Source organism: Ictalurus furcatus, chromosome 5 (genome assembly GCF_023375685.1).
Source record: "Ictalurus furcatus strain D&B chromosome 5, Billie_1.0, whole genome shotgun sequence".
NCBI lineage: Eukaryota > Metazoa > Chordata > Actinopteri > Siluriformes > Ictaluridae > Ictalurus > Ictalurus furcatus.
Genome location: NC_071259.1, coordinates 19863963 through 19889230, shown reverse-complemented (window position 1 = coordinate 19889230; position 25268 = coordinate 19863963). Strand labels below are relative to the sequence as shown.

At 39.3% G+C, this 25268-nt stretch overlaps 1 protein-coding gene across 1 annotated transcript in view; it reads right to left on the bottom strand.

Annotated features, from left to right (window-relative positions):
- cacna1fb (calcium channel, voltage-dependent, L type, alpha 1F subunit) overlaps positions 1–25268 on the bottom strand; it is a 62114-nt gene that overhangs the window by 23167 nt on the left and 13679 nt on the right. Inside the window, exons 4-28 of the mRNA XM_053625073.1 lie at positions 21221–21360; positions 20616–20758; positions 19248–19400; positions 18672–18868; positions 17877–17980; positions 16489–16640; positions 16144–16218; positions 15772–15853; positions 15541–15567; positions 14298–14458; positions 13598–13823; positions 12506–12713; positions 12119–12239; positions 11832–11907; positions 9682–9736; positions 9538–9592; positions 9331–9433; positions 7385–7514; positions 6089–6148; positions 2992–3098; positions 1842–1929; positions 1648–1755; positions 636–688; positions 376–522; positions 76–277 (exon numbers count right to left, since the gene is read on the bottom strand). Coding sequence (XP_053481048.1) covers positions 76–277; positions 376–522; positions 636–688; positions 1648–1755; positions 1842–1929; positions 2992–3098; positions 6089–6148; positions 7385–7514; positions 9331–9433; positions 9538–9592; positions 9682–9736; positions 11832–11907; positions 12119–12239; positions 12506–12713; positions 13598–13823; positions 14298–14458; positions 15541–15567; positions 15772–15853; positions 16144–16218; positions 16489–16640; positions 17877–17980; positions 18672–18868; positions 19248–19400; positions 20616–20758; positions 21221–21360 — 2973 coding nt within the window. The remainder of the gene's footprint in view (positions 1–75; positions 278–375; positions 523–635; positions 689–1647; positions 1756–1841; positions 1930–2991; positions 3099–6088; positions 6149–7384; positions 7515–9330; positions 9434–9537; positions 9593–9681; positions 9737–11831; positions 11908–12118; positions 12240–12505; positions 12714–13597; positions 13824–14297; positions 14459–15540; positions 15568–15771; positions 15854–16143; positions 16219–16488; positions 16641–17876; positions 17981–18671; positions 18869–19247; positions 19401–20615; positions 20759–21220; positions 21361–25268) is intronic.

Below are 25268 nucleotides of genomic sequence, written 5' to 3'. Positions count from 1 at the left end.
CTCTCTTTGAAAAACATGAAGGTGGCACAATATAGTCACGATGCAGAATTTGCTGGTAAGCAGACCACTTCTAACCTGGTTCTTGTCCAGCTCACAGTTCTTAAACTCAGCCTCTCCCTGTTCACGGAAAGTGATGATGACGAAACCCACAAAGATGTTCATCATGAAGAAAGCGATGATGATGATGTAGACAATGAAGAAGATTGAGATCTCCACATGATAGTTGTAAATGGGGCCGTGGTTCTCTGAGTTGGCATCGATAGCCTTGTAGAGGAGCCTGAGATAGATGAAGGATGGAAGATAGCATCTGTAACCCAAGGCAAGACGTTCAGTCACCTTTGACCTGTGATGTAACACCATGAATAAGTGACTTACGCGGGCCAGCCTTCGAAGGTCGACACAGTGAACAGAGCCATCATGCCCATCAGCACGTTGTCAAAGTTAAATTCGCTGTTGTGCCAGATGCGCTGCCGTACCAAGGGGTGATTCACATCGCCATCTTTATAGATCACGAATGTGCCTCTATGTCACACACACATACACACTTTGACAGCAAAACTCAATAAAAGCATAACGACATTTCATAAAGTCCACATGGATCATCGCCATGCAAGATTTGCATTTATATCACTCACTTGCACTGGTCGGGTGTGTGTTTTGCCTCATCTGTGCAGCGATAAAATTTACCCTGCAATATGAGACACAATATTTCATTCTTATGAGATCAACTTCCCATATCACAAGGACCCCTACTATTCTAACCCTCAATTTCTATTTATTTCATTAACCTACATCATCTTTTAAAAGCAATATACATAGAAGTAGAATTCATTTCAAAATGAATGCCCAATATATCACACTGTTGTCTCAATAAATGTCTCTATCTAAACAGCATTTATGGAAAGAGGCACCTGTATAAGCATGCATAATCATCCTACTTATTGCAAGTGTGTGAGCGCTGGTGTGAAGATGGTGGTAATGCAACAAGACTAACATCCACGTTTGTATAAAATCCTTTTAACACAGCTGAGAGAATATCTATGTCATTAAAGAAATGCCAGTTAAAAAAATTCATAGTGTTCGAATTATAGTTGAAGCCATAGGAAGATCAGCTGCTCTGAAAAGAATGTTGAGCTTCACTGAGAGAATAATAAATGTTCAAGCATTTGGGGGGGGGGGGGGGGTGTTACCTTTTTTTTAAATAGGTATAATCCGTTCTACGCCAAAATGACAAAATACCTCAAGCTGTATTAATGCTGCATGAATGTGTTATGAAAAGGAAGGTAGCCTACACTTTAAACTATGTTTCCAGTTTATTATTTACTAGATTGCTATACCTAATAAAAAAGGTAACTCAGACATTCATTTCAATGCTTACTGATTAAGTGGAAAGCAAAAAGCAATTTCAAACAACACACTAAGTGACCAGTCAGGAAGCATGTACATTACCTCTCTAAATAGGATGTTTAGAAAATCACTCTATGTTCTTAAGAGAAAGTGAGCCAAGAAGATGTTTCATGGTCAAACAAGTATATTTAAACAGTGCATGGGGGTTAACAATATAATTAATGAAACCAAAACATGCTGCTTGTATGACTGGTGTGACAGAGAAGACATACAGACAGAAAGTAGTGAATTATAGAATACCTTAAAGAGTTGAACACCGATGCATGCAAACATGAACTGAAGCAGAGCAGTAACAATCATAATATTCCCAATGGTTCGTATAGCCACGAACACACACTGGACCACATGCTGGAGAAACACAGAGATTAGAAAGAGCGGCACTATATAAGTGCGTTAAGCGTGTACACCGTGCACGTGCACATACACCGTGGTACCTTTAGACCTTTGGCTCTGTTGATGGCTCTGAGAGGCCTGAGCACTCGCAGCACTCTCAGGATCTTCACCACAGAGATCGCACTTGAACTGTGATGGGAAGAGAGAGGAACAGAGAGATGGAAAGACAGATGGATGTGTGTTCTAATGTTGTGTCCCTTGTATCCTCATCCAGAAATCATTTTCTGTTGCTATAATGGTGTGTGTCTGTGTGCGTGTGTGACAGAGGTTTTATATAGGTACAAGTAGGTATTAGTTTGATCATATATCGTAAATATATAGTCATTCAAGTCATAAAGCTCCATACACCAATATCATTAATTTCAAAAGATTAAAAGATTAATTAAAAAAATGATTTCATATCAGCAGTATTAGAATTAACATATTCAATAATCATAATCAAAATCACATTTAGCTTTAACATTACATTACAATCACATTAAGTAAAAGTAAGACATAAGACAATGTTCTCCACCAGAGGGCTCCATCTATCCACTTAGACTCTTATAGAACAACTCCTTGCTTTGTACTTTCACAAAATGTTACACATCAGCAGAGAACTAGAGAAAATACACGTATTTAAATAGCATTAGACAGCAGCAGGGCTGGGAGGGTTACTTTAAAAATGTATTCCGTTACAGTTACAAATTACTTCATAAAAATGTCATTCAAGTATCACAATATGAGAGTAATGTCATCTTTATTCTTTTTTAAATAAAGTTAAGAGAAAAGCAATATGATCGAAAATATTTTTATTTAGAGCTTATTTTAGAGCTTAAAAACATGTTCAGTGTTTGGATTTGTTTTAATAAAGTAAATAAATTTGTTGCTCGTGTGAGTCACAACTGGCAAGAAAGAACCAGAACTACAATCACGCAGCCGTCTATATTGTGTTATGTCAAAAGATTAATATCTTTAGTTTTAAACAAAAAAAAATTGTAATCCTGATAGTATTCCCATTGTTTACAAAATGTACCTGAAATCTGATTACTTTGTTTTTTGGCGTAACTGTAACAGATTACAGTTACCAGTTTTTTGTATCCTGATTACTTAAAGCCATTACATGTATTCCGTTATTCCCCAAGCCTTGACATCAGACATGAAATTGTGTGTTAAATGGAGAATAGTAGTTTTAATGTAAGTTAGACTCACTGTAGGAAGAAGGAAACCAGAGACACACTGACAACCAGGAGATCCAACAGATTAAACCAGTTCCTACAGAAAGAGCCCTTATGCAAAAACGCCCCATAGACTGTCATCTGCAGGGAAAATGAGGGAAAGAAAAAGACTAACAGCTGTGCCTTAAGTATAATGTATATTTTGAGCATTTTAAATATAAATAATGTGAGTTTCTGCAATGTGTAATTTTGTCTTTATATTTTGGCATGCCTATCTAGGAAGTACTATATTCTTATAAAATTGTCTGGGTTACGCATGTAACCCTGTTCCCTGAGAAGGGACCGAGGCACGTGACTGGTATCTGAAGTCTGTCAAAAATTACGCTTATTTATAGGCCTGTCACCTGTCAAGTGACGTGGCATTTCACACGTCGCGCAATTATGAAACGGCACATGTAAACCACATCATTAGATTCTATTAGCTGAAGCGAAGACACAATTCACAGGCATGCCCCAGTATGACAAAGCCACGCAACATCTTGTCTTGTCTTCTCAGGGAACAGGGTTACATGCGTAACCAAGACATTTCCTTTCAAAGGGAAGCTCAACGTTGTGTGAGCTTCATGCTGTAGGAACAAGTACACCCACTCCATCATACTGAGGGTATGGTCTGTTTAAAAAGGTCAGAGCCTGAGGGTCACTGCAAGACACTCGAGCCCGGGGTGAAATCCATGTCCAAACTGTAATATCGAATAAATGTGTGCAGCGTAGACCACCCCGCCATAGCACACACATCCTGTAAGAGTACCCCTTTGGATAAAGCCTTCGAGGAGACGACCTCCCTAGTGGAATGAGCCCTTATGTGAGACCACGTGCCTCATAAGCAATAGAGATAGCTTCTGCTATCCAATTAGAGATGCACTGCTTTGAGACAGCATCACCTCTACTGTCGCCGCCAAAGCAGACCAGTAACTGTCCCGACTTATGCCACTGGCCGGAGCGGTGGACATAAATACAGAGATTTCTCTTGTTCCAGTGTGAGGAACAGAGGAGGGCAGAAAACCTGCAACACTACCTGGGCAGCTGGGCAGCAGACGTAGACACTTTAGGAATATAATCTGGCCTAGGATATAAGAAAGCATTGGCTAATGCAGGGGCAAAGTCAAAGCAGAAAGGGGCAACAGAGAGAGCTTGTAGATCTCCTACTCGCTTGACACATGTCAGGCTCAGCAGAAGAGCTACCTTTAGAGTCAGAAGGTTCTCTGAGACTAACTCTAATGGCTCAAATGGGGTGCCTGACAGACCTTCCGGGACCACAGACAGGTCCCAGGAAGGTATGTGTGGTCTGCCTCAGCCGCCTAACACGATGCATAAATCTCAATGTTAGAGGGTGTTGCCTCACAGAGGCTCCATCAATAGGTGCATGGCTGGCCGAAATGGCAGCCACATAGACCGTAATTGTAGAAGGAGCCAACCCTGCTGAGAAACATCATTGAAAGAACTCCAAGACTGTAGCTATTGTGCAGTTTACTGGGTCTAACTAACATTCCTCACACCACAAGACACAATTTCGCCACTTGAGCGCATACAATTTTCTTATGGATGGCGCTCTAGCATTCAACATGGTCTCTACAACCTCGGTTGAGAGACCAGAATCTATGAGCTGGTGCCCCACAGGGTCCAGACCCACAGTTTCCATACTTCCGGCCGAGGGTGATAAATCAACCCTCTGGCTTGAAAGAGTAGATCCCTGCGAACGGGAATCTCAGAATGAGTGCCATCTAGTAGGGATATCATCTCCGAGAACCATATTCGAGCTGGCCAATAAGGTGCTACTAGCAGCAGATGTAGACAGTCTTGGCGAACTCTTGCTAGAACTTGTGGGAGCAGAGTGATCGGGGGAAAGGCGTACAGATGTGACCTTGGCCACATGTATACCATGGCGTCCAGCCCCAGTGTTGCAAGAGGAGTGAGGGCGAACCACAACGGGCAGTGTGTTGCCTACTCGGAGGCAAACACATCCACTTCGGCTTGACCAAACCATACAGACCTCACTACTTGTGGATAGAGCCTCCAATCCCTGGGCCTCAGTCCCTGCCTCAACAGGATGTCTGCCCCCACATTCCGGCTGCCCGGAATGTACATTGCACTCATTGACAAAAACTTTCCCTCCATCCAGAGAAGAATTAGTTGTGCCTGCCTGAACAGGGGCCACGAACGTAACCCTCCCTGGTGGTTGATATGTGAGACCGCCGCTGTATTGACTGTCACAACTAGCAAATGGTAACCTCTCAATTGAAGAAGAAAGAATTTCAGTGCTAAAAATATGATCCACATTTCTAGACGATTTATATGCCACTCTAGATGAGGGCTGAGCTGGACGGCTGTCTAAGACCACATCACAGACCATGAGGTCTGTCATTACAGTTTTGCGATAAGGAGACGCCCTGAGATTGTGACCCGAGGCTAGAAACTGGGAACACCTCCAAATTCTCAGAGCACGTAGGCATCGCCATGTGACACTGATGATTACTCTCAGGGGTTTCGTCCTCGGAGGAAACCCCTGACTTTTCATCCCATATAACCCCTAGAAAAGTTGTCCTCTGCACTGGAGAAAGCATATTTATCTTGGGGTTCAACCTGAGCCCCAAGCTCCTCATGTGGGCGAGAACAACACCTCGATGTCGAATTGCCAACTCCCTGGATCACGCTAGAATTAACCAGTCGTCCAGGTAATTTAGTACACGGATACCCTGGAGTCACAAGGGAGCCAGGGCGGCATCCATGCACTTTGTGAAGACGCAGGGGGATAAAGCCAGACTGAAGAAAAGAACGCGATATTGGTATGCACTGCCTCCAAACGCGAACCTCAGGAACTTCCTGTAATTGGGCAATATTTCTATGTGGAAATATGTGTCTTTTAGATCTATCGTCACAAACCAGTCCTCGAACTGAATCTGTGGAACGATAAGTTTGATGGTCAACATCTTGAACCTGTATGTCTGAAGAGTATGGTATTCAATAGATGTTAATTACATTTTATTTTGCAGTCCTTTCATCTGTATACTCCAAAATACATACAGTAAATATAAATCAATTGTGTACAATATAAAACACAGCTGGATTGGTACCTTGAGAAGAATTTCTACTGTGAATATGGAGGTGAAGGCATAATCAGCATAGCCCAGGACCTGATAAAATCACACAGACCAAGAGAATTCAGAAGTCAGGAAGACAGAGAGCCAGATAGTAAAACACAGACAGATGTAGACATGAGGAGTCTGTAAATATGCCATGGCACATGGCATCCCTCTGCGTCTGATGAGCTCAGAGGTGACTGATTGCATAGTTCAGGATAACACTTCCTCAGCTGGCATGAAGAGTAGCATCCAACATGCCAATCAGGACATCTGCAGTGTGTGTGTGTGTGTGTGACATGTGTTTGGGCACTTCACTGCAACAAGGTCACTGAGTGCATTCATTCCTCTAAGAGCTATTTTGTCTAAACTTTTTCATAGATAGTTAAAAAAAAATGTTTTTCATGTCTAATGACTATTTATGTAATCATGTGTACTGACTGCTCCATGCATAAAAATAAATATTTTTGGTTTAATGATGATTTTACTCCATATTTCTCTCAGATTGTTTAAAGCCAGATGCAGAGAAAAAAGAGAGCGATGATCTCAGTCTATGTGTACTTGCAGCAGACCCAATAAACTCTTAATCCCTTATGCATGTTTCCCAGTGTCTGTAGTTCATGTACTTTATCATGTGAAGTAAATTTGCAGCCAGAATTACAGTACGATAAGCCAGAAGATCTAAAGGGATCACTCTGGGTTCAGGCTACTCTCTAGCTACACTGTTAATGGTGCTTAATTAAAAGGCTGTTGTCAGGTAAGGAATAAACTGCCTTTCCTCTAAGCCTAGGAAAATGAATTCATATATATTATATGCTATATAGGGCATTTTCCCACAGCCCATTCAAACACAAGAACAGGCCCAGTACTGGACCAGTCACATTCAGTACAAGCAACGGGATCATCACTACAGCACAATAACTGCTTTATTATTAAACCCATTATTAAATTCACCATGGTTGAATTGCTTGGAATAACATTGCTCCTATATCATCTACAAGAAAAATGACCTAACAAAACATTGTTGTACAAACATAGCACAAACAAACCAAACTGCTCGAGGGTTCCTGCTCCCTGGTGGAGTTTCACATGTTCTCCCTGTGACCATAAGTGTTTCATCCCAATTCCCAAAAACATGCCGGTAGGTGAATTAAGTACTTTAAAGTGGGACTGTGTATGTGAACCTGTGTGTATGGTGCTGATGCCCTGTAATGAATTCCTGTCCCATCGCAGGATCCACCATGACGCTGTCCAGGAAAAAGTGCTTACTGAAAATGAATGTTGACTCACATTATTTCTGAAGGAATGTGCTCTGATTGGGTCCTCGGCAGCCAGAGAGATACTACTGAGGATGATGAATACCAGGATCAGGTTAGTGAAGATGTGATGATTGATCACAATATGACAGCCTACTCTTATTCTACAGAGAGAGAGAAAGAGAGAGAGAGAGAGAGAGAGAGAGAGAGAGAGAGAGAGAGAGAGAGAGAGAAAGGGTGAGAGCAGAATCAAAATCTTGACTGTTACACTTTATCATGTACGCTCACTGGCCACTTTATTAGGAACACCTGTACACCTGCTCATTCATGCAGTTATCTAATCAGCCAATCATGTTGCAGCAGCACAATGCATAAAATCATGCAGATACAGGTCAAGAGTTCCAGTTAATGTTTACATCAAATATAAAAATGGGGGGAAATGTAATCTCATTAACTTCAACTGTGGCATGGTTGGTGCTGCCAGATGAGCTGGTTTGAGAATCTTAGAAACTGATGGTCTCCTGCGATTTTCAAGCAAAACAGTCTTTTACACAGAATCGTGCAAAAACAAACAAACAAATAAACAAACAAATCCAATGAGTGACAGTTCTGCAGGTGAAAATGCCTTGTAGATGAGAAAGATCAGAGGAGAGGGGTCAGGCTGTTCTGAGCTAACAGGACAGCTACGGAAACTCATATAACCAATCTTTACCACCGCGGTGGGTGGAAAAGCATGTTGGAACACATCTCACCACAGCTGTAAAGAGTGGTTATTTGATTTACTTTAGCTTTCTTGCCTCCAGCTTGGCCTTCAGCTTGGTCAAAGTCACTGAGATCACATTATTTGCGCATTCTGATCTTTGATGTGACCATTAACTAAAGCCTTGACCTAAAGACACATCTTTAGCCTAGCATTCACATAATGCATCTCATAACCTTGTACTCCAGTCATCTGTGATAAAATGATAACAAATGCGCATGGTCATCTCTGCCTGAAATGCAATGAACAGCAGCTATGCTAATCCTTCTCCATTTGTTTCCTTTTCCTGGGCATCCTGAGGTAATCAGTGAATGTTCCAGCTCCAGTTCAGAACCAGCCTCTACAAAGATTCTAGATTACGGCAATACCTGTGAAGACTTTGGATGACACCAACATCTAACCGTCACAATCACAAGCTCTACACATGTTGCTCCTGGGGTAGCAGTGGGCCTGACCTGTTCTGCTCTCTGGGCCAGCCTGGTCCAACCTGGTGCCCTACTTTTGGAGTTCTCGTCACTTGGAGGCCACTCGCTGTTGCTGAGAATGGCCGCATATGGACAGCCTGGGGACACACTTGGAAGCCGTGAAGATAGCATTGTACTACAATTGATGCGGACAGTTTTGGTGCGGTGTTTTGGGACTGCAATTGCCACAAACAACTGCACAAACAGACATTACTCTCGGGTCTCCATCGATGGACAGTTCTTGACTTTAGCGGAATAGACTTCATGTTGAGACTATGGTGAATTTCCTGATTACACAGTTGCACTTTTTTTTTTTATCATGTAGAACACAGTTATAGAAGAGACTTATTTATAATTCATCTGGTGTTACCCAGATGAGGATGGATTCCTTTTTGAGTCTGGTTTATCTCAAGGTTTCTTCTTCATATTGTCTCAGGGAGTTTTTCCTTGCCACCATCACCTCTGGCTTGCTCATTAGGGACAAATTTATCAATTTAAAATTTAGATCCGAAATTTCTATATTTCTGTAAGGCTGCTTTGTGACAATGTCCACTGTTAAAAGCACAATACAAATGAAACTGAATTGAATTGACCTGTATCTGCATGATTTTATGTATTGTGCTGCTACGACAAGACTGACTAATTGGATGAATACACAAATGATCAGAAGTACAGGTGTTCCTGTTAAAGTGGCTGGTGAGTGTATTTGGTTGTTGCATGTGTATTTGTTTGCGAGTGCGTGTTTCTCAGGCTTACGGGTTGGTCTTGCTGAGGCAGAAGAAAGCAGTGCCTTCTGGAATTGGCACAACTTTTTCTTTAGGAGGAACAAAATCAGCCACATTCAGCTGAGTCCCTCCTTCTTTTGAGGCAGAGAAAAACAGAGATAAATAAACTAATAAAATGAAAATAAAGAAAGACAGCATATGCTGCATTATAACTATATTCATCAATATTTTTGTTTACCTTCATCATCTCCTCCATCTTGCTCCTCCTCTTCCTCATACTCATCCATGTCAATCTGAATGAGGAAAACAAGTGTCAAATCCTCAGAATAGACCTGATACTCCCCTTTCATCCATTATAATAAATAAAATGTTCTGATCAAACCTTCGCCTCTGTATTGTCTTCTTCTTCCTGGCCCTTCTCTTCCGGTTTCTTTTCTCTGTAAGAAAAGAAAACAAATGAAATGCACACATAGCTGGGAGAGAGGCGCGAGACAGACTGAGAGACAGAGAGCGAGAGAGAGAGAGAGAGAGAGAGAGAGAGAGAGAGAGAGAGAGAGAGAGAGAATGGACAATCAATAGGCTTGAATAAAATCCACTACCTTCACAACTTTGAATTATAGAGATCACTGAATCTGCTTTTGTCACTCAATGGGGATGAAATCTGCCTACTTCCAGACCATATAAACATTACTACAACAACAGTGGGCAACAACCTGGAAACAGGTTTGTCAGCCAGACTTCTAGAACAGGGACCCTTTTACTTTGTGCTACCTCCCTTTGCCAAGATAACAGCTCAGAGTCTTCTCCTATAATTCCTGATGAGGTTGGAGAATACATAGCAATTTATCTGAGACCATTCCTCCATACAGAATCTCTATAGATCCTTCAAATTTCAAGGTCCACGCTGGTGGACTTTCCTCTTCAGTTCACACTACAGGTTTTCTATGGTTTTCAGGTCAGGGGACTGGGATGACCATAACAGGACCTTGATTTTGTGGTCAGTAAACCATTTTTGTGTTGATTTTGATGTATGTTTTGGATCATTGTCTTGCTGGAAGATCTAAAAATGGCCCAATTTTTCTGGCAGATTCAGTCAGGTTTTCATTTAATATCTGTGTTTATATTTGATAGAGTCCATGAGGCCATGTATCCTAACAAAATGTCCAGGTCCTCTGGCAGAAAAACAGTCCCAAAACATTAAAGAGCCACCACCATATTTAACCGTAGGCATGAGGTACTTTTCCATATGGCTACCTCTCTGTGTGCGCCAACACTACCTCTGGTGTTTATTGCCAAAAAGCTTTATTTTGGTTTCATCTGACCATAGAACCTGATCCCATTTGAAGTTCCAGGAATGTCTGGCAAACTGAAGAAGCTTGAGTTTGTTTTTGGATGAGAGTAGAGGCTTTTATCTTGAAACCCTTCCAAACAACTTGTGGTGATGTAGGTGACTTCGGATTGTAGTTTTGGAGACTTTCTGACCCCAAGACGCAACTAATTTCTGCAATTCTCCAGCTGTGATCCTTGGAGATTTTTTGGCCACTCGAACCATCCTCTTCACAGTGTGTTGAGACAATATAGACACACGTTCAATTCCAGGTTGAGTCATAACATTTCCAGTTGACTGGCACTTCTTAATTATTGCTCTGATGATGGAAATGGGCATTTTCAATGCTTGTGCTATTTTCTTATAGACATTTCCCATTTTGTGAAGCTCAATAACCTTTTGCCACACATCACAGCTATATTCCTTGGTCTTGCCCATTGTTATGAATGACTAAGGGAATTTGGCCTATGTGTTACCTCATATTTATACCCCTGTGAGACAGGAAGTCATGGTTGACCAATTTTCTGTTGCTAGTCACCCAGGTGTACAGTTTTTTTTTAAATATCAATGGGAATATACTTCAAATATATTTTTCTCATATGAATTCATAGGGGTACCAATAATTATTGCAAACCTATATTTAGCAAAGTTTTTTTTTTTGATAAACCAGTGTTATCAAAGTATATCCATGAGAGCACAGTATTTTTTTAACAAAAGATCAAAAGGTTAAACAATAAAGACAATTTTTCACAGCCTTCTTTGCTCATATTTACCAACAGTGCCAATATTAGTGAAAGGCACAGTAGTTCTTGCCAGCTAAGTGTGCAATCCATCAAGACATCACCAAGACTGAGACCAATAAGCCACTAAACTCAGACTTATTTGTAGTGTTCTTGTGTACTACATTGTTGTATTGTTTGTACCAGAAACAGTACCAAATAATTTTTATGTAACAATACAATCAATAACAAATAGTATAGCTGTCTTTTGTTGTTATTGTTGCTAAAGTTACTTCAAAATGCTTTAAGGCAAAACTCCTTCCTATAAAACATGATTGTTATTCTGTCATTTATAACCATTTCAGATCAATGTCATATAACATAAAACATTATTTATATAGCTAAATATCTTAATACTTATACATGATATTTCATGCATTTCAGACAGGTTTTAGCATGGTATATAAAGTAGTTAACAATGTTTACTCATTCTTTTTGTCATCTCCATCTGCCCCTGCTAAGTTGTCCACAGCGATAGCCAAGAAGACATTCAGTAGGATGTCTGAGAGAAAGTTAGTTAAGGCCCCGATATGACCAGGAAAGTGAACACCCCTACATAGTCAGGCTACTTATAGTATAAATCTAAAAAGGTTAGTTGTCTCCAAATTTAATGGGGATCTTGTGGCAAAACATAACATGCAGTTCTGTCTGAGTAAATATATCAAGCTTCTATACTCATGTCTCTACACAGTTGGTTCAGTGTTAAAGGATACAGTTACCACAGATGAAGAGAATGACAAAATACAGACACACAATCATACCAGGAAACACAGGGCCTCCATACGCCGTAATTCCATCATACATCACCATGTTCCAGTCCTCACCTGTCAGAATCTGAGGACCAACATCAGGCTTGATAAGACAAATGGCTACATATATTTAAGAATATTATATTATTACATATACAAAAAATATATGATACAACCTAAGTTTTCTTCAGTTAAATATCTATTTCAAATACTGTGTATTGTTAATTATTTTAACATTTACTTAATTCTATCTAATGAACACTATTAATGCACATTTTTCTTTAAAAATTTTGATAGTCATCAGACCTGTTAAATAAGGTCCATCAGTTTGATCTGATGAGCCAGTCTGACCTGAAAGCAGGTGAGAAGAGCCTGGGGAAAAGCATCAAAGGTGCTTCTTTTTGTCTGTGTCTCATCAAAGTTGAACTTGCCACCAAACAGCTGCATCCCCAGTAGAGCGAAGATAATGAGGAAGAGGAAAAGCAGCAGCAACAGCGATGCGATGGACTTCATAGAGTTTAGTAGAGATGCCACCAGATTGGACAGAGCTGTCCAGTGGCTGTGGGGTGTCAAGAAAATAGCACACCAATCAATAACTATTTCATTCATCCCCAAAAAGGTGAGCTAAACAACACAAATGTGTCAAATTCAAAATGATTATACTACATCAGCACTAAAGAAAGGAGTTCAGTTTCCCAAATGCATTATAAATTAAAGATTATGTTAACCCTAAAGATTCTCTATTTCTGTTGTTTAAACAGGTAAAACACTATTTTCTCAGAGTGCACGGTATTGCTTTTTTATTATGTCAATTATATGAACATTAGAGCCATCAGCAGTCAAAACACTCAAATTTATATTAAATGAATTTGAATAAAAATGGATGTTGTGGAACCAAGTTTCTTCATTCGCGTCAGTTCTCTCTGGAACGTGACACTTTTACCTCATTTTTTCCCCACAGATTATTACTAGCACTTGCTTTTTTTCTGTTTGTTCCTAAAGAAACAATTAAATTTATTAAATACTATATCAAAATAGTACTATATTTATTATGTTCATATGTTATTTTGATGCAGCCTTATTCTCTAATGAAATGTAATTCTGGATATGATTGCATTTTTTAAATGCAAAAAATGCAACACAGAACAATATATTATCACCACATTCAAATATAATAAAACGTAATACGATAAATCTTCCGCTTACAAATACAAATGTGGAAGCAAGTAAAAGTTTAAAACTCTGACTTTATTTTTATCCATTTCTCTGAGCTCCAAAGAGGAATTCATCTTCTTATTGCCAGTGACAGCTGCAACTTCAGAGGTGTTAACTGGTAAAGGGAGTGTTCAGTGTAATGCTTCCTCTACCATTCAGAGATGATTTTTTTGTGTGTGTGCTGCATTGCTTTGAGGAATCGATCTTTCCTGAGTGAAGCCTGCATACCGTGTGACTTTGAAGATCCTAAGCAACCGAACACAGCGCAGCACAGATATACCGAGAGGAGGCATGATCTCCATCTCCACCAGCACAGTCTCCAGAATTCCTCCACACACCACAAAACAGTCGAAACGATTGAAGAAGGCTACGAAGTAGGCCTGCAGCCCCAGACTGTACATCTTCAGCAACATCTCAACCGTGAAAAGAGACAGAAGCACCTTGTTGGCGATTTCTACAAAAGAACAAGAACAAGTGGGCAGGAGGAACTTCATATAAGCCTCACACAGAGGTAAAGACCTCATTAAGAAGAATACATTTCAAGACTCAACAGTTAGAAATGTTCATGTGACAATGCCATAATTCAAGTTTAATTCTTTTGTTCAAAAAACTCAATGAAGTGAAAACCAAGCTTCATTTTCAGCACATTAATGTGACTAATGTTGTTACTGATGAGATTAATCATTTGGTTTGAGTAAACAGGTCATTTTGCTGCCACTGACACAAATATAATATATTAATATTTACTGATAATTTATGGCTTTTCCAAAATTTTAAATCTTCTTTTAATTAACCTATTAATTGCCTACTGTACAAATGGTTTTTGTTTAGGTGAGATATTCTAATAGAACAGGACAGAGAGATGGTGAATAATGAATTGTGAAAGTTATATAAATATACAAGGATAAATGCTGTGTCATATACACACCCTGCACTTCGGTGAGCCAGTCTGGTTGGTTGTAGTGCTCTGATGCACTTAGAGCTGTGTTGAGAAACACCAGAATCAACACCAGCCAATAAAACGTCACCGATTTTACCGCTTTTCGGCAGGTTCTCCGAATTCCACGGTTCCACCTGCGCCACGTGCGACTGATGACAAACACGAACACACAAAACACACTCAAACAAACATGTATGCACAGAGAAATATGATACAGACAATTATTATCAGTTGCACTAATTAAAGATAAAGGATGTTAACATTTTGCAATTTTACCTTTTGCGGTAAAAAAAAAAGGTTATTGCTATTCAAAGCTGTGTCCCAAACCACAAAATGCACATTAAGTAGTATATGACACGAATGATGCAGCGACATACCACTTTGGTACAGTAGCATGCAAATGGGGATACAACCAAAGTATTTGTGATTAGGAAAGTGTTCTGAGAATAAAGTAACTTTAATGTGTTCATCAATGTGAGAGTTTGTCCTTTAACTAGCACCAGTTAGCTCTCACTGTTACTGCCTGATCAGTGCTCATGCATATTACTGTGTAACTATAAATAAATAAAACTCCTTTTTCTGCTTATAGTGTAGTATCATTTTCACTCTCTCTATCCTGTTTGTTTTGTTTATAGTCTGATGCTATTTCACTCAGACCAGAAGTTTATAACAATATACCAGGAGCTCAGAAAGCGTAGCCAAGAAGGCACTCATTTTTTATTATGCTACAGTGGTGGAAATCACAGCTCATTATTACCAAAGTTATTATATGCATTATCGAGGTTTTTATAGTTATTAACCTATTTGATATAATGTGATATAATGTGTTTAATCAAACCTCAATAACTCAAAAACAAGTAGGTCTATAAATGGCCCTAATTATGTGGAAAGTTCAGGTTTATAAAACATCTGAGCTGAGGGAGTATGTGGAATTTATATTACAGTTAAATGGGTTCCTGGCTGCAAAACGTTTCATAGTGTTAATACATTATACAAATGCATACACAGCATACAGTAGTGCAAATATGAAAAATAAGATCGTGAAAAAAAAGAAAGAAAACCGCTAAAACATCTAATTAGCCTAGCCCCTAATCGTTTTTACCCTCTAATTAAGAACATTAACTGGAGGCTAGTAGCTGGAGGACATTACCATGGCATGAAATCATTTTTCTGGCATGTTAATTAACCTTTCTTTTATCTACTAGCAGTAAAATCTCAGACTTGTACTCACCAGCAGGGGTTTTTCATCATCCAAGCGCTGAGAAAGAACATGCAATAGAACACAGAAATAATGACACACAAAACAAAGTGCCTAGGACTGTGAAGTGCACTTGATGGAAATAATCGCCTCAGCTGCACAACTGTACCGAATGTCTAACATGAACAAAAGACATAATTACTTTTACTTTGCACCTAGGGGTGTGTGTGTGTGCGTGTGTGTGTGTGTGTGTATGTGTGTTACCAGCAAGCAGCGCAACAGTCAGTGTGTTCTTCATCTATATTTTCTGTGTTCTCTGAGGCTGTTTCACTTGCTGGAAGACTTGCTACAAAATGATAAAGCAAGAGAAACATAGAGACAATGTGAGACATAGAGACATGATGATGGGGAAATGCAAAAGGAAATCTGAAGAGAGCTACTCTAATTTTTGAACGTCAGCCGCATACAGGCAATCAAATCTAGAACAGGGTCAAGTCATTTACTGTACTGTGAATCAAATAGAGAGAGGCCTAGATTTTGTACATTGATGTACAATTCAAGATAAAGTCAAGGAGTGCTATATTTAGCAGGTAGGTGGAGTTGATGGCTGGAAAGGCTCTCTCTGATTGGCCGTACCATGGGTCTCGTTGGAGTGGGTGAACCAGCTGAACTTTCCTCGCTTTTTGTCAGCCAGATCACGCAGGGACATACCTGAGAGGGAGAGCAGGAGATCGGCGTTAGCATGAGTTCAAAGGAAGTCTAGTCGAAGAATCATGTACCTTGTAATAATGTTGTAGCGTTGCAAAAATTGCAGAAATATATTTAACTCAGAGAATCGATTTCTAATGTTTTCTGCGTTGAATCAATGTGTGATTGTTTACATATGGTTGATCTATCTACTAGAATAAATGGATGTATTAGAGAGTGAAAAAGGAAAGTAGATCAAACATTCTAAAAAGGTAGGAGCATGTGTGAGCTCACGTCTGTTTCCATCCTCATTAAACCCATCAATGTCCTCAGCCTGCATGATCCAGTCCATATAGCCACACAGATCCTCCTCCAGCTGCTGCTTCTCCCGCAGCTTCTGAAAATCCCCACGTGCTTTAGCCTTCTCTCGCTCCTTAGAGAATTCACTACACACACACACACATACACACACACACACACAGTAATGCATCAAAGAGTTGGCAGGTTTGTATTTTTTTCCATGGATTTGAGTTATTATTAAAGTGTCCAGCCACACTGTTGATGCACATAAAAAACTGAATTTACGTCAACAAGTTGATTTTTGGCAGACATCATAGTAATTGAATCTGCAGGGTGTTAATAAGTTTGGCAACAGTGTCGTGTGTGTGATGTGTTTGACATGTTTCTTGTTAAAGTCCACCGCAACCTTGCGACATCTTCCGGATCCAGCCATGAGAATGATTTCGATACGTTCTTCTTTCGTCAAAGGCGTTCTTAAACGAAGTATGAAAAATTTTACTAAAAAAATGTTCATTTCCCCTATGTATGGAGAGTTCTGGGACACCCTGTATATATTCAAACATGCACACCAGCCACACAAAGTCACCAGTCTCTTTTCATATGTATGCTTCATGTTACCATTTTTAACATGACTTCTGCTCGTTACGATATAAATGTTGGCTATGAAGATGAATGACTGAATGTTTTTAAACCTGCTTCATTAAATAAAGTATGACATTAGCTGGACATGACATTTAGCTTGGGTTTGGAAGGACCAATATTTGAAGTGTGGCTGTGTAAACTCAGCTACCGAATGGCATCATAATAGGAAGTGTAATTAATACTTTTGGACATGATTACTATATTAAAGCGCTCAAGTACACAAAATGGTCACAATGTAAACAACACGTAAATCAACAGGCATGAGCTTGAAACTCCTGTCTGTTGAACATGCTCCAGAAACAAAAACTGTATAGCTACAGTACAGTGGAGCTGTTATATTGGAGTTTATAGCCCTGTGCACTGTGGTCAAGTTCATTAGAGCTGTGTCATTCAGGGAATAATCCCTGGCACTGACATAGTCTCCAACTATGCGCTGACTGAATGCAGCTGTCACTCTCTCGCTCACTTATAGTAAGCACTTGATCTAGGTCAGGATCACAGTAGATACAGAACCTCTCCCAGGAACACAGGGTGTGAGGCAGGAACGCACCCTGGATGGGATGCGAGTTCATTGCATGGCGCACACAGGATCATTTTCAACTCTTCATATCTTGTACCTGAGCATTCCTCTAACAACTGCAGACAATTTGCAATTACAACACACACATGTGCAAACTCACTACAAGTATACATAGGAACTGTATATACAAAAACACTGTGTTGGTGTCTGTTCTACTTACCCACTCAACACACCCAACACAAGGTTGAGGACAAAAAAGGATCCAAAGATGACCAGGCTTACAAAGTAGACCCAGGGTAGCTCAAAGCCTATGGCATCATTCATCTACCAAAAAATAAAAAATACAATTACACAGGATAGCATCAACCATTTGTTTTAATCATTAATTCATTCATTCTTAAATATTCAGTAAGCACTTTATCCTGGTCTGGGTCACAGTGGATTCAAAGCCTACCCACTGGGCACAAGGCAAGCATACAGTACACTCTGGATGGGATGCCTGTCACACATGCTCACACACATATGCACCCCTGGGGTCAATTTAAAGTATTCAAACCACCTCACATGTTCACACGAGAGATATAGCAACAGGGGGCCGTTCATTTTCGATGTATATTTGTGACACACCGCAACAAGCTTTGAACTGAAATTCTCTCCATTTTATGCAAATTAATTGTGACTCTGTAACTCAACAAACCCAAATGATTGCTCTGGGAAATTTCTCAGACCAATACAATGGTGCATGTTATCAGTGTTCTCTACTCTTACAGCTTACCCCCAAAGCACGTGAAAACATGCATTCTCTGCACACCTAGGGTGGAGACGGGAATCGAGCCCCCAACCCTGGAAGTGCTAGGCAAATGTGCTACCCGCTAAGTCACCATGGCCCTGGTAGTTCTTATCACAGTAAAAATTCTGGACAGTATTCTTTAGCGACAAGGTAGGCGCAATATCAGTGACTTCTTGCTTGCCAGTGTGAATGAGTGTATACTATAGTGTACGACCAGATGCTTACCCAGTAAAGAATATCAGTCCAGCCTTCCATCGTAATGCACTGGAAAACAGTCAGCATGGCAAAGAAGAAATTATCAAAGTTAGTGATGCCGCTGTTCGGCCCCTCCCACTTTCCCCTACACTCTGAGCCGTTCACAATACACTGACGACCATGACCGGTGAACGCACATGGCACCGGCTCATCATCTGCAAAATCATCTGAGAAAAAAAAAAAGAGAGTGAGAATGAAATTTGTTGCAGACTTTCAATGATTTGAAAATGAGGACAATAGCATAGGTAGAAAGGGCACTAGGGCCAAGTAGACCTAAATGTCATAATATTTTCTTCAATTCAGTATTTGTCCATAACTGCAACAGTCACATTGCACCAAGTAATTGAACTGTTTACATAGTGCTATTATTATATGATAATTTACATGATAGCCAATTATTTTGCACATGTAATTATGAGGGATTATTTCCCATATTTATGTATCTTTCATGTAATTTATGACATTAGTGCTAAGTACAGATTTTCTGAGTGTTTATGTGTGTGTGTGTGTGTGTGTGTGTGCGTGTGCGTGTGCGTGAGCATTAACCTGTGCCAATAAAGTAGCATGTCTTGTGCATGCGGCCAATGAAGAGCTCCAGGCCGATTATGGCATAGATGATTATGACAAACAGGACAAGAAGAGAAATGTGCAATAAAGGAACCATAGCTTTCATGATGGAGTTCAGCACAATCTGCAAACCTGGAGAGATATATAAAAAAATAAGAGATAAAGAAATAACAACACACAAAAACAAATGTGGCCCAATATTTATGCTATCCACACCTTTTCAAGAATTCATCGATGTAGAAAATACAATAAGACCTTTAGTGGCTGATAATAAAAATCATTTCAACAGTACTGAAGGCTATGGATTAAGCTAAGATCTAATATTTATTACAAGCTTCATTGTCTTTGCTCTGATTAAGCCGTTTACTGTACAATAGCATGAATTTGGTCTACAGGGATGACTCAAGCTATTGTGAGGATGTTAAACAACTCCAGAGGCTGGAATTAGGACCCAGGCTTAGTCATGCTTCTATGCTACAGCTAGTGAATGGGAAACAAATGCCACAAGCACCCAAAAGGCTGTGCCACATACAATCTAGTACACATGTGTCTTCAAGGTCAATCAGCCTTTTACAACCCTGATTTCAAAAAAGTTGGGATGCTGTGTAAAATGGAAATAAAAACAGAATGCAACGATTTGCAAATCTCATAAACCCTAATGTTATTCACAATAGAACATAGAAAACATATCAAATGTTTAAACTGAGTAAATGTACCATTTTAAGAAAAAAAAAAAAAGGTAGTTCTGTTTTTATTTCCATTTTACACAGCGTCCCAACTTTTTTGGAATTCGGGTTGTAGTCAGCACATACTTTAACATGCTATTAGTCCAAAGTTGCTGTAATGAGAGCCAACAGCTACTCTCATAGATAGAAATAATTATCAGTGAAACAGATTGATGTAACTAATTTGGCCTACCCATGGGAAAAGGGGGTGTTTTCTTTTAGAAACAGTTTTCACACAGTCAGGCAAACAATTCTACTGTAGATTACATACTCTTCCCTCATATATACTGTAGATAGTTGTGCTGTACAGTGCTAATACTTTGTCATGTTTTCCATCTTATTTACATTCTATTTTGAATACCGTATGTCATTCTGTTCTTTTTTATTCATGGTTGTTTATATTGATTGATACATGTTGCACCTGTCCTCTGTATATTTTGGCGCCTTATCAAATTAAACATTAGTCATTTACCTAAACCTCACTACTGACATTTCAGTGTACATACTGTATGTCCCATACTGCACCAAAGAAAAATAAGACTTTGAGTTTAGAGAGACATGAACAGTCAGACACACACACACACACACACACACACACACACACACACACAAAGAGACTGACTGGGCACTCCTGAGACAAGTCTGAGAGGTCGTAACACTCTGAAAGCTCTGAGCGCTTTCACATCCAGGCCTCCTGGCTTCCCTGGCACGTGGTGTGTTTCCCCAGGTTTATGGGTCATGGTCTCCAACACCACACTGAACAACCTACAACACACATATACACCCACACATGCACACACACACACACACACACACAAGCATGCTTTACTAGGAAAATCCCAAATAATAATAATAAAAGCAACCCAAGACAAATGTAATCTAGGTCAAAGAGCGGCACCTACAAAATAACTTATGTTATTTATATCCTAATATTTACATGAGGGTTTTATCGATTTTCTCATTTTTCAGGTAACTGAAAAACTAATCTACATTTCTAGTTCTTTCAGGAGTGAAAGATGGTGGAAAAGAGGATGAGGAACAAAATGGAAAGGAGATAACAGCAGGCAAACAGAGGGGCAGGTGAGGGAACAGTAATTACACTGGACGGCAACTGCAAGGTATTACACCACCTGAATATATAATAAGGATGAAAATAAATATGCAAGTGAGAGATTACCTAAATGGGCACGGACACAGTGAAAAAGGAAGGTCACAAAGATAAGGTACCCCACAATGACGATGACAAAGTCTAACAGGTTCCAGCCGTTGCGGATGTAGGAGCTGGGGTGCATGACCAGACCGTAAGCCAGAATCTTTAGGAAGGTTTCTATTGTGAAGATGATCAGAAAGATGTATTCCACTTGTTCCTGCACACACATAGAAAGGAAGCTATCAATCTGGACCATTCTAACAACATCACAAAAAGTGTATTAGTACGACTGCTCTCCATAAGGTCTCTGTTGGGAAAAAATTTATGTATTAATATTGATATCTATATTTTGCCTATAGGATGCATGTTTGCATCCTAATTGGATGTAAAAATCACTGAATCTTCAAAACAAGCAAACAAAGAAGCACTCTTAACAGGTGAATGCTCTGACGTTAATTTTCATTTAATGAGGGACTGTTGTGGAAGTTGGGGCAGGGTTTAGCGAGGCTGCAGTTACACTTCTGTATAGTTCATGTTTAACTTGACCTACAGATTCATTGAGATGCTGTGGTGGGATCTTAAGAGAGTTGTGCTTAAACGAATGCCCTCAAGCATCAGTGAACTGAATCAAAGCAACGCTGTAAAGGAGAGTGGGAAAAAATTTCTCCAAAATCATGCGAGACTGATAAACTCCTACACAAAACATTATTAGATATTAGATGCTAAAGGTGGTTCTACATGTTACTGAATTATAGGGTGTACTTATTTTTTCCCACATGGTTTCTAAATGTTTGCTTACTTTATGGGACAAATATGACTAGATATTGAAATCTGTTGTGTTTTCTGTTGTCACCCGAGGTTATTTGTTTGTTAATAGAAGTTGATGAGGACCACACAACTGTTATTTAGGCCCTGACAAATTATATAAATCTAGAATTGAAGAAGGGGGTATGCCCCCCCCGACTGTACAGTATGTTCTTAATGTTCTTATTATTCAGCAGTCAAAGTGAAATTTAGGTAATATTACAGCAGTTTATGGATATGCGATTAAGTGACTTAGGGTATATACTGTAGTATTTGTGTCATTACAATACCTAATGTTAGCTTGAGACCATGCTTATCATTAACTTTAGCTAACATTGTAGTCAAAATATGATAAAATCTGTTATTGCTGGTTACTGTCATGTGAACTAAACTAGATCTACCCTATAAATACTTTTTTTCTTGTTAATTAAGTATTTGATAGAATTAAATGTACCAACAGCAGAAAGAGAACCCAAAACAAACAAACAAAAAAATTATACTGGTCTGTTTGAGCAGTATTTTTATACTCTGGCCTGTTTGTACTAGTATCATTATGTGTTTTTCAACGGAGTCTGGATAAAGTCTGGATAAGGTTGTCTGCTGTAAATGCAAAGATAAATGGTTTATGATCATTTCTGTCAAACCATACACTTAGACTAAAACACTTCACACTGCTTTGAAGTGTAAATTAATGACCGGGAATGTAAATTTAAGGGGCGCACGGTGGTTAGCACGTTCGCCTCACACCTCCAGGGTTGGGGGTTCGATTCCTGCCATGGCCCTGTGTGCGCAGAGCCTGTGTCTTCTCCCCATGCTGCGGGGATCTCCTCTGGGTACTCTGGTTTCCTCCCTCAGTCCAAAGGCATGACTGGCATGTCCAAAGTGTCCATAGTGTATGAATGGGTGTGTGAATGTGTATGTGATTGTGCCCTGTGATGGATTGGCACCCCATCCAGGGTGTACCCCACCCTGTGCCCAATGCCCTCTGGGATATTCTGGAGGTTCCCTGCAACCCTGTAGGATAAGCGCTATAGAAAATGGATGGATGGTGGCTAATGCAGCATCTACTGTTTTCTTATATATACATATATATATATATATATATATATATATGAGCAAGAGTGCTTTGGACTGATTTCCTGCTTACACAGTCTGTGCATTATTCATCTGTGTCCAAAGAATGAAAACAAGAGGAAGATATAAAGAGAAAGAGAAAAGGAAAGAAAGAGACCAAGAGAGAGAGAAAGAGAGAGAGTCTAGATCCAGCACATTTGACTTTAAAATGAGGATGGGGAATTAGTGAGCATTTTGAAGGATTACCAATCTGTCAGCATCCTCTCTCTCTCTCCCTCTCTCTCTCTCTCTCGCTCCCTCTCTATCACGCTCTCTCTCTCTCAGTCTCTCTCTCACTCTCTCTCTCGCTCCCTCTCTCTCCCTCTCTTGCTCCCTCTCCATTACTCTCTCTCTCCCTCTCTCTGTGTGCTGTATTTTCAATTCAATTCAATTCAATTAAATTTTATCTATATAATGCTTTTAACAATGGCCGTCATGAAACAGCTTTATAGAAATCTGGATATATCATTTAAACGTACTTTTATGCTTAATCAGCAAGCCAGAGTGGAAGGTGGCAAGGAAAAACTCCCTAAGACAACATGAGGAAGAAACCCTAAAAGAAGGAACTGGACTCAAAAGGGAACCCATCCTCATCTGGGTGACACCGGACAGTTTGATAATAAATAACTTCCTATCTATAACCATTCACTATGAAGTCAAGCCGTGCTAAGTGTGTTAAAAGGAGTTCAGTGTGTTCAAAGGAGTGTGAGCATCGTTAGAAGTTTAACTTTCTTGTATCTTTAAGTTTCTTGTATTTCCAGCTACTGTACTGTACACACACTGGGATACACACCACACAGAAATCACCATTTATCATTAAGTTTCAGTATAATATACTACGCTACTATTTATTTCACTGGATTAACGTAAGCATTAACTTAATTATGGAAATGCAGTGTTTTACCATGCACTATTGTAGTGCAGCAGTGATAGCAATAAGATGATGGACCTCAGACTATACCTTCTTCCTTTGAAAGTGAGGCAAGCTTAGGCCTGAACTGTAATAATAAGGTCTAAAATGCCACCTTGTTTAATGTTCTCTCTCTCTCTCTCTCTCTCTCTCTCACACACACACACACACACACACAATTTTTCATATTGTTTTGCTCACACAATAACATTATTTAAGAACTTAATACATTTGTGTGCCAATTTGATATTTTGATCAACAGACCCAGCTAATTTACATGGTCATATTGGCTACACACTGTATACAATGCAGAATATTTCCTATTCTGTTTTATATGGGAATTAAATATTTTGTCATGAGTACACGTTCAGCCTTTTTGCAAAAATGATATTATATGGTTGATTTGGGTTGGAATGAATGCCTGAAAATGGTTTACACTAAGCCGCAACAACTAATCGATAAAATCGATAATAATCGATTATGAAAATCGTTGTCTCATTATCGATTAGTTGGTCTGTGCATGGCACGGGGTGTGTTTACTCACTACATTATTTCTGTTTGGAAAACACGCTTCGGAGAGTAAATACTAAAATTGTGTCCCAAATGATGTACTATACACTTACACTATACACTGTGTACTCTACAGTCTAGTGTATGAAGTTTAGAAAGGTAATATCATCTCAAAAGTAACACTAGAGGTTTTTTTACTACCCGGAAGTAAAAGCCGCTTCCTAGTCAACGGCGCATAATGTCATACACACATGATGTGACGCCGCTTGCTTTAGCCTAATACCCAGAGTTACCTTCAATGCATTTCTTCAGTTTACTGTTTTATCAATATTACCTTTTATAAAAAAAGTAATGCATGGAAGTATTTATGCATTATTTTTTATGGATGCAGAAAAAACACTGAATTAAACTACAGTCCTAAATGAATAATATATATTCTGGTGTGTGTCTGCGTGTATTGGGTTCTTTTCAGTCATATATAATTGGACAAACAGTTTTAGTCTAAAGTTTATATTTGTAACACTCAGTTTGTGGATTTCATTTTTAAAAAATGGTACTGAACGTTTGCCCCCATCCGATTAATCAATTAATCAAAAAAATAATCAGCCAACTAATCGATTATGGAAATAATTGTTAGTTGCAGCCCTAGTTTACACATAATTAAAATGTCAAATGTCAAAACCTGACATTTATTCATTTACTAAATGAATTAAATGAATTTATTACCAAAATTTTTACTAAATGAATTTATTCATTTACTCAGTGTTTTTTAGTAATAATAAAATGAA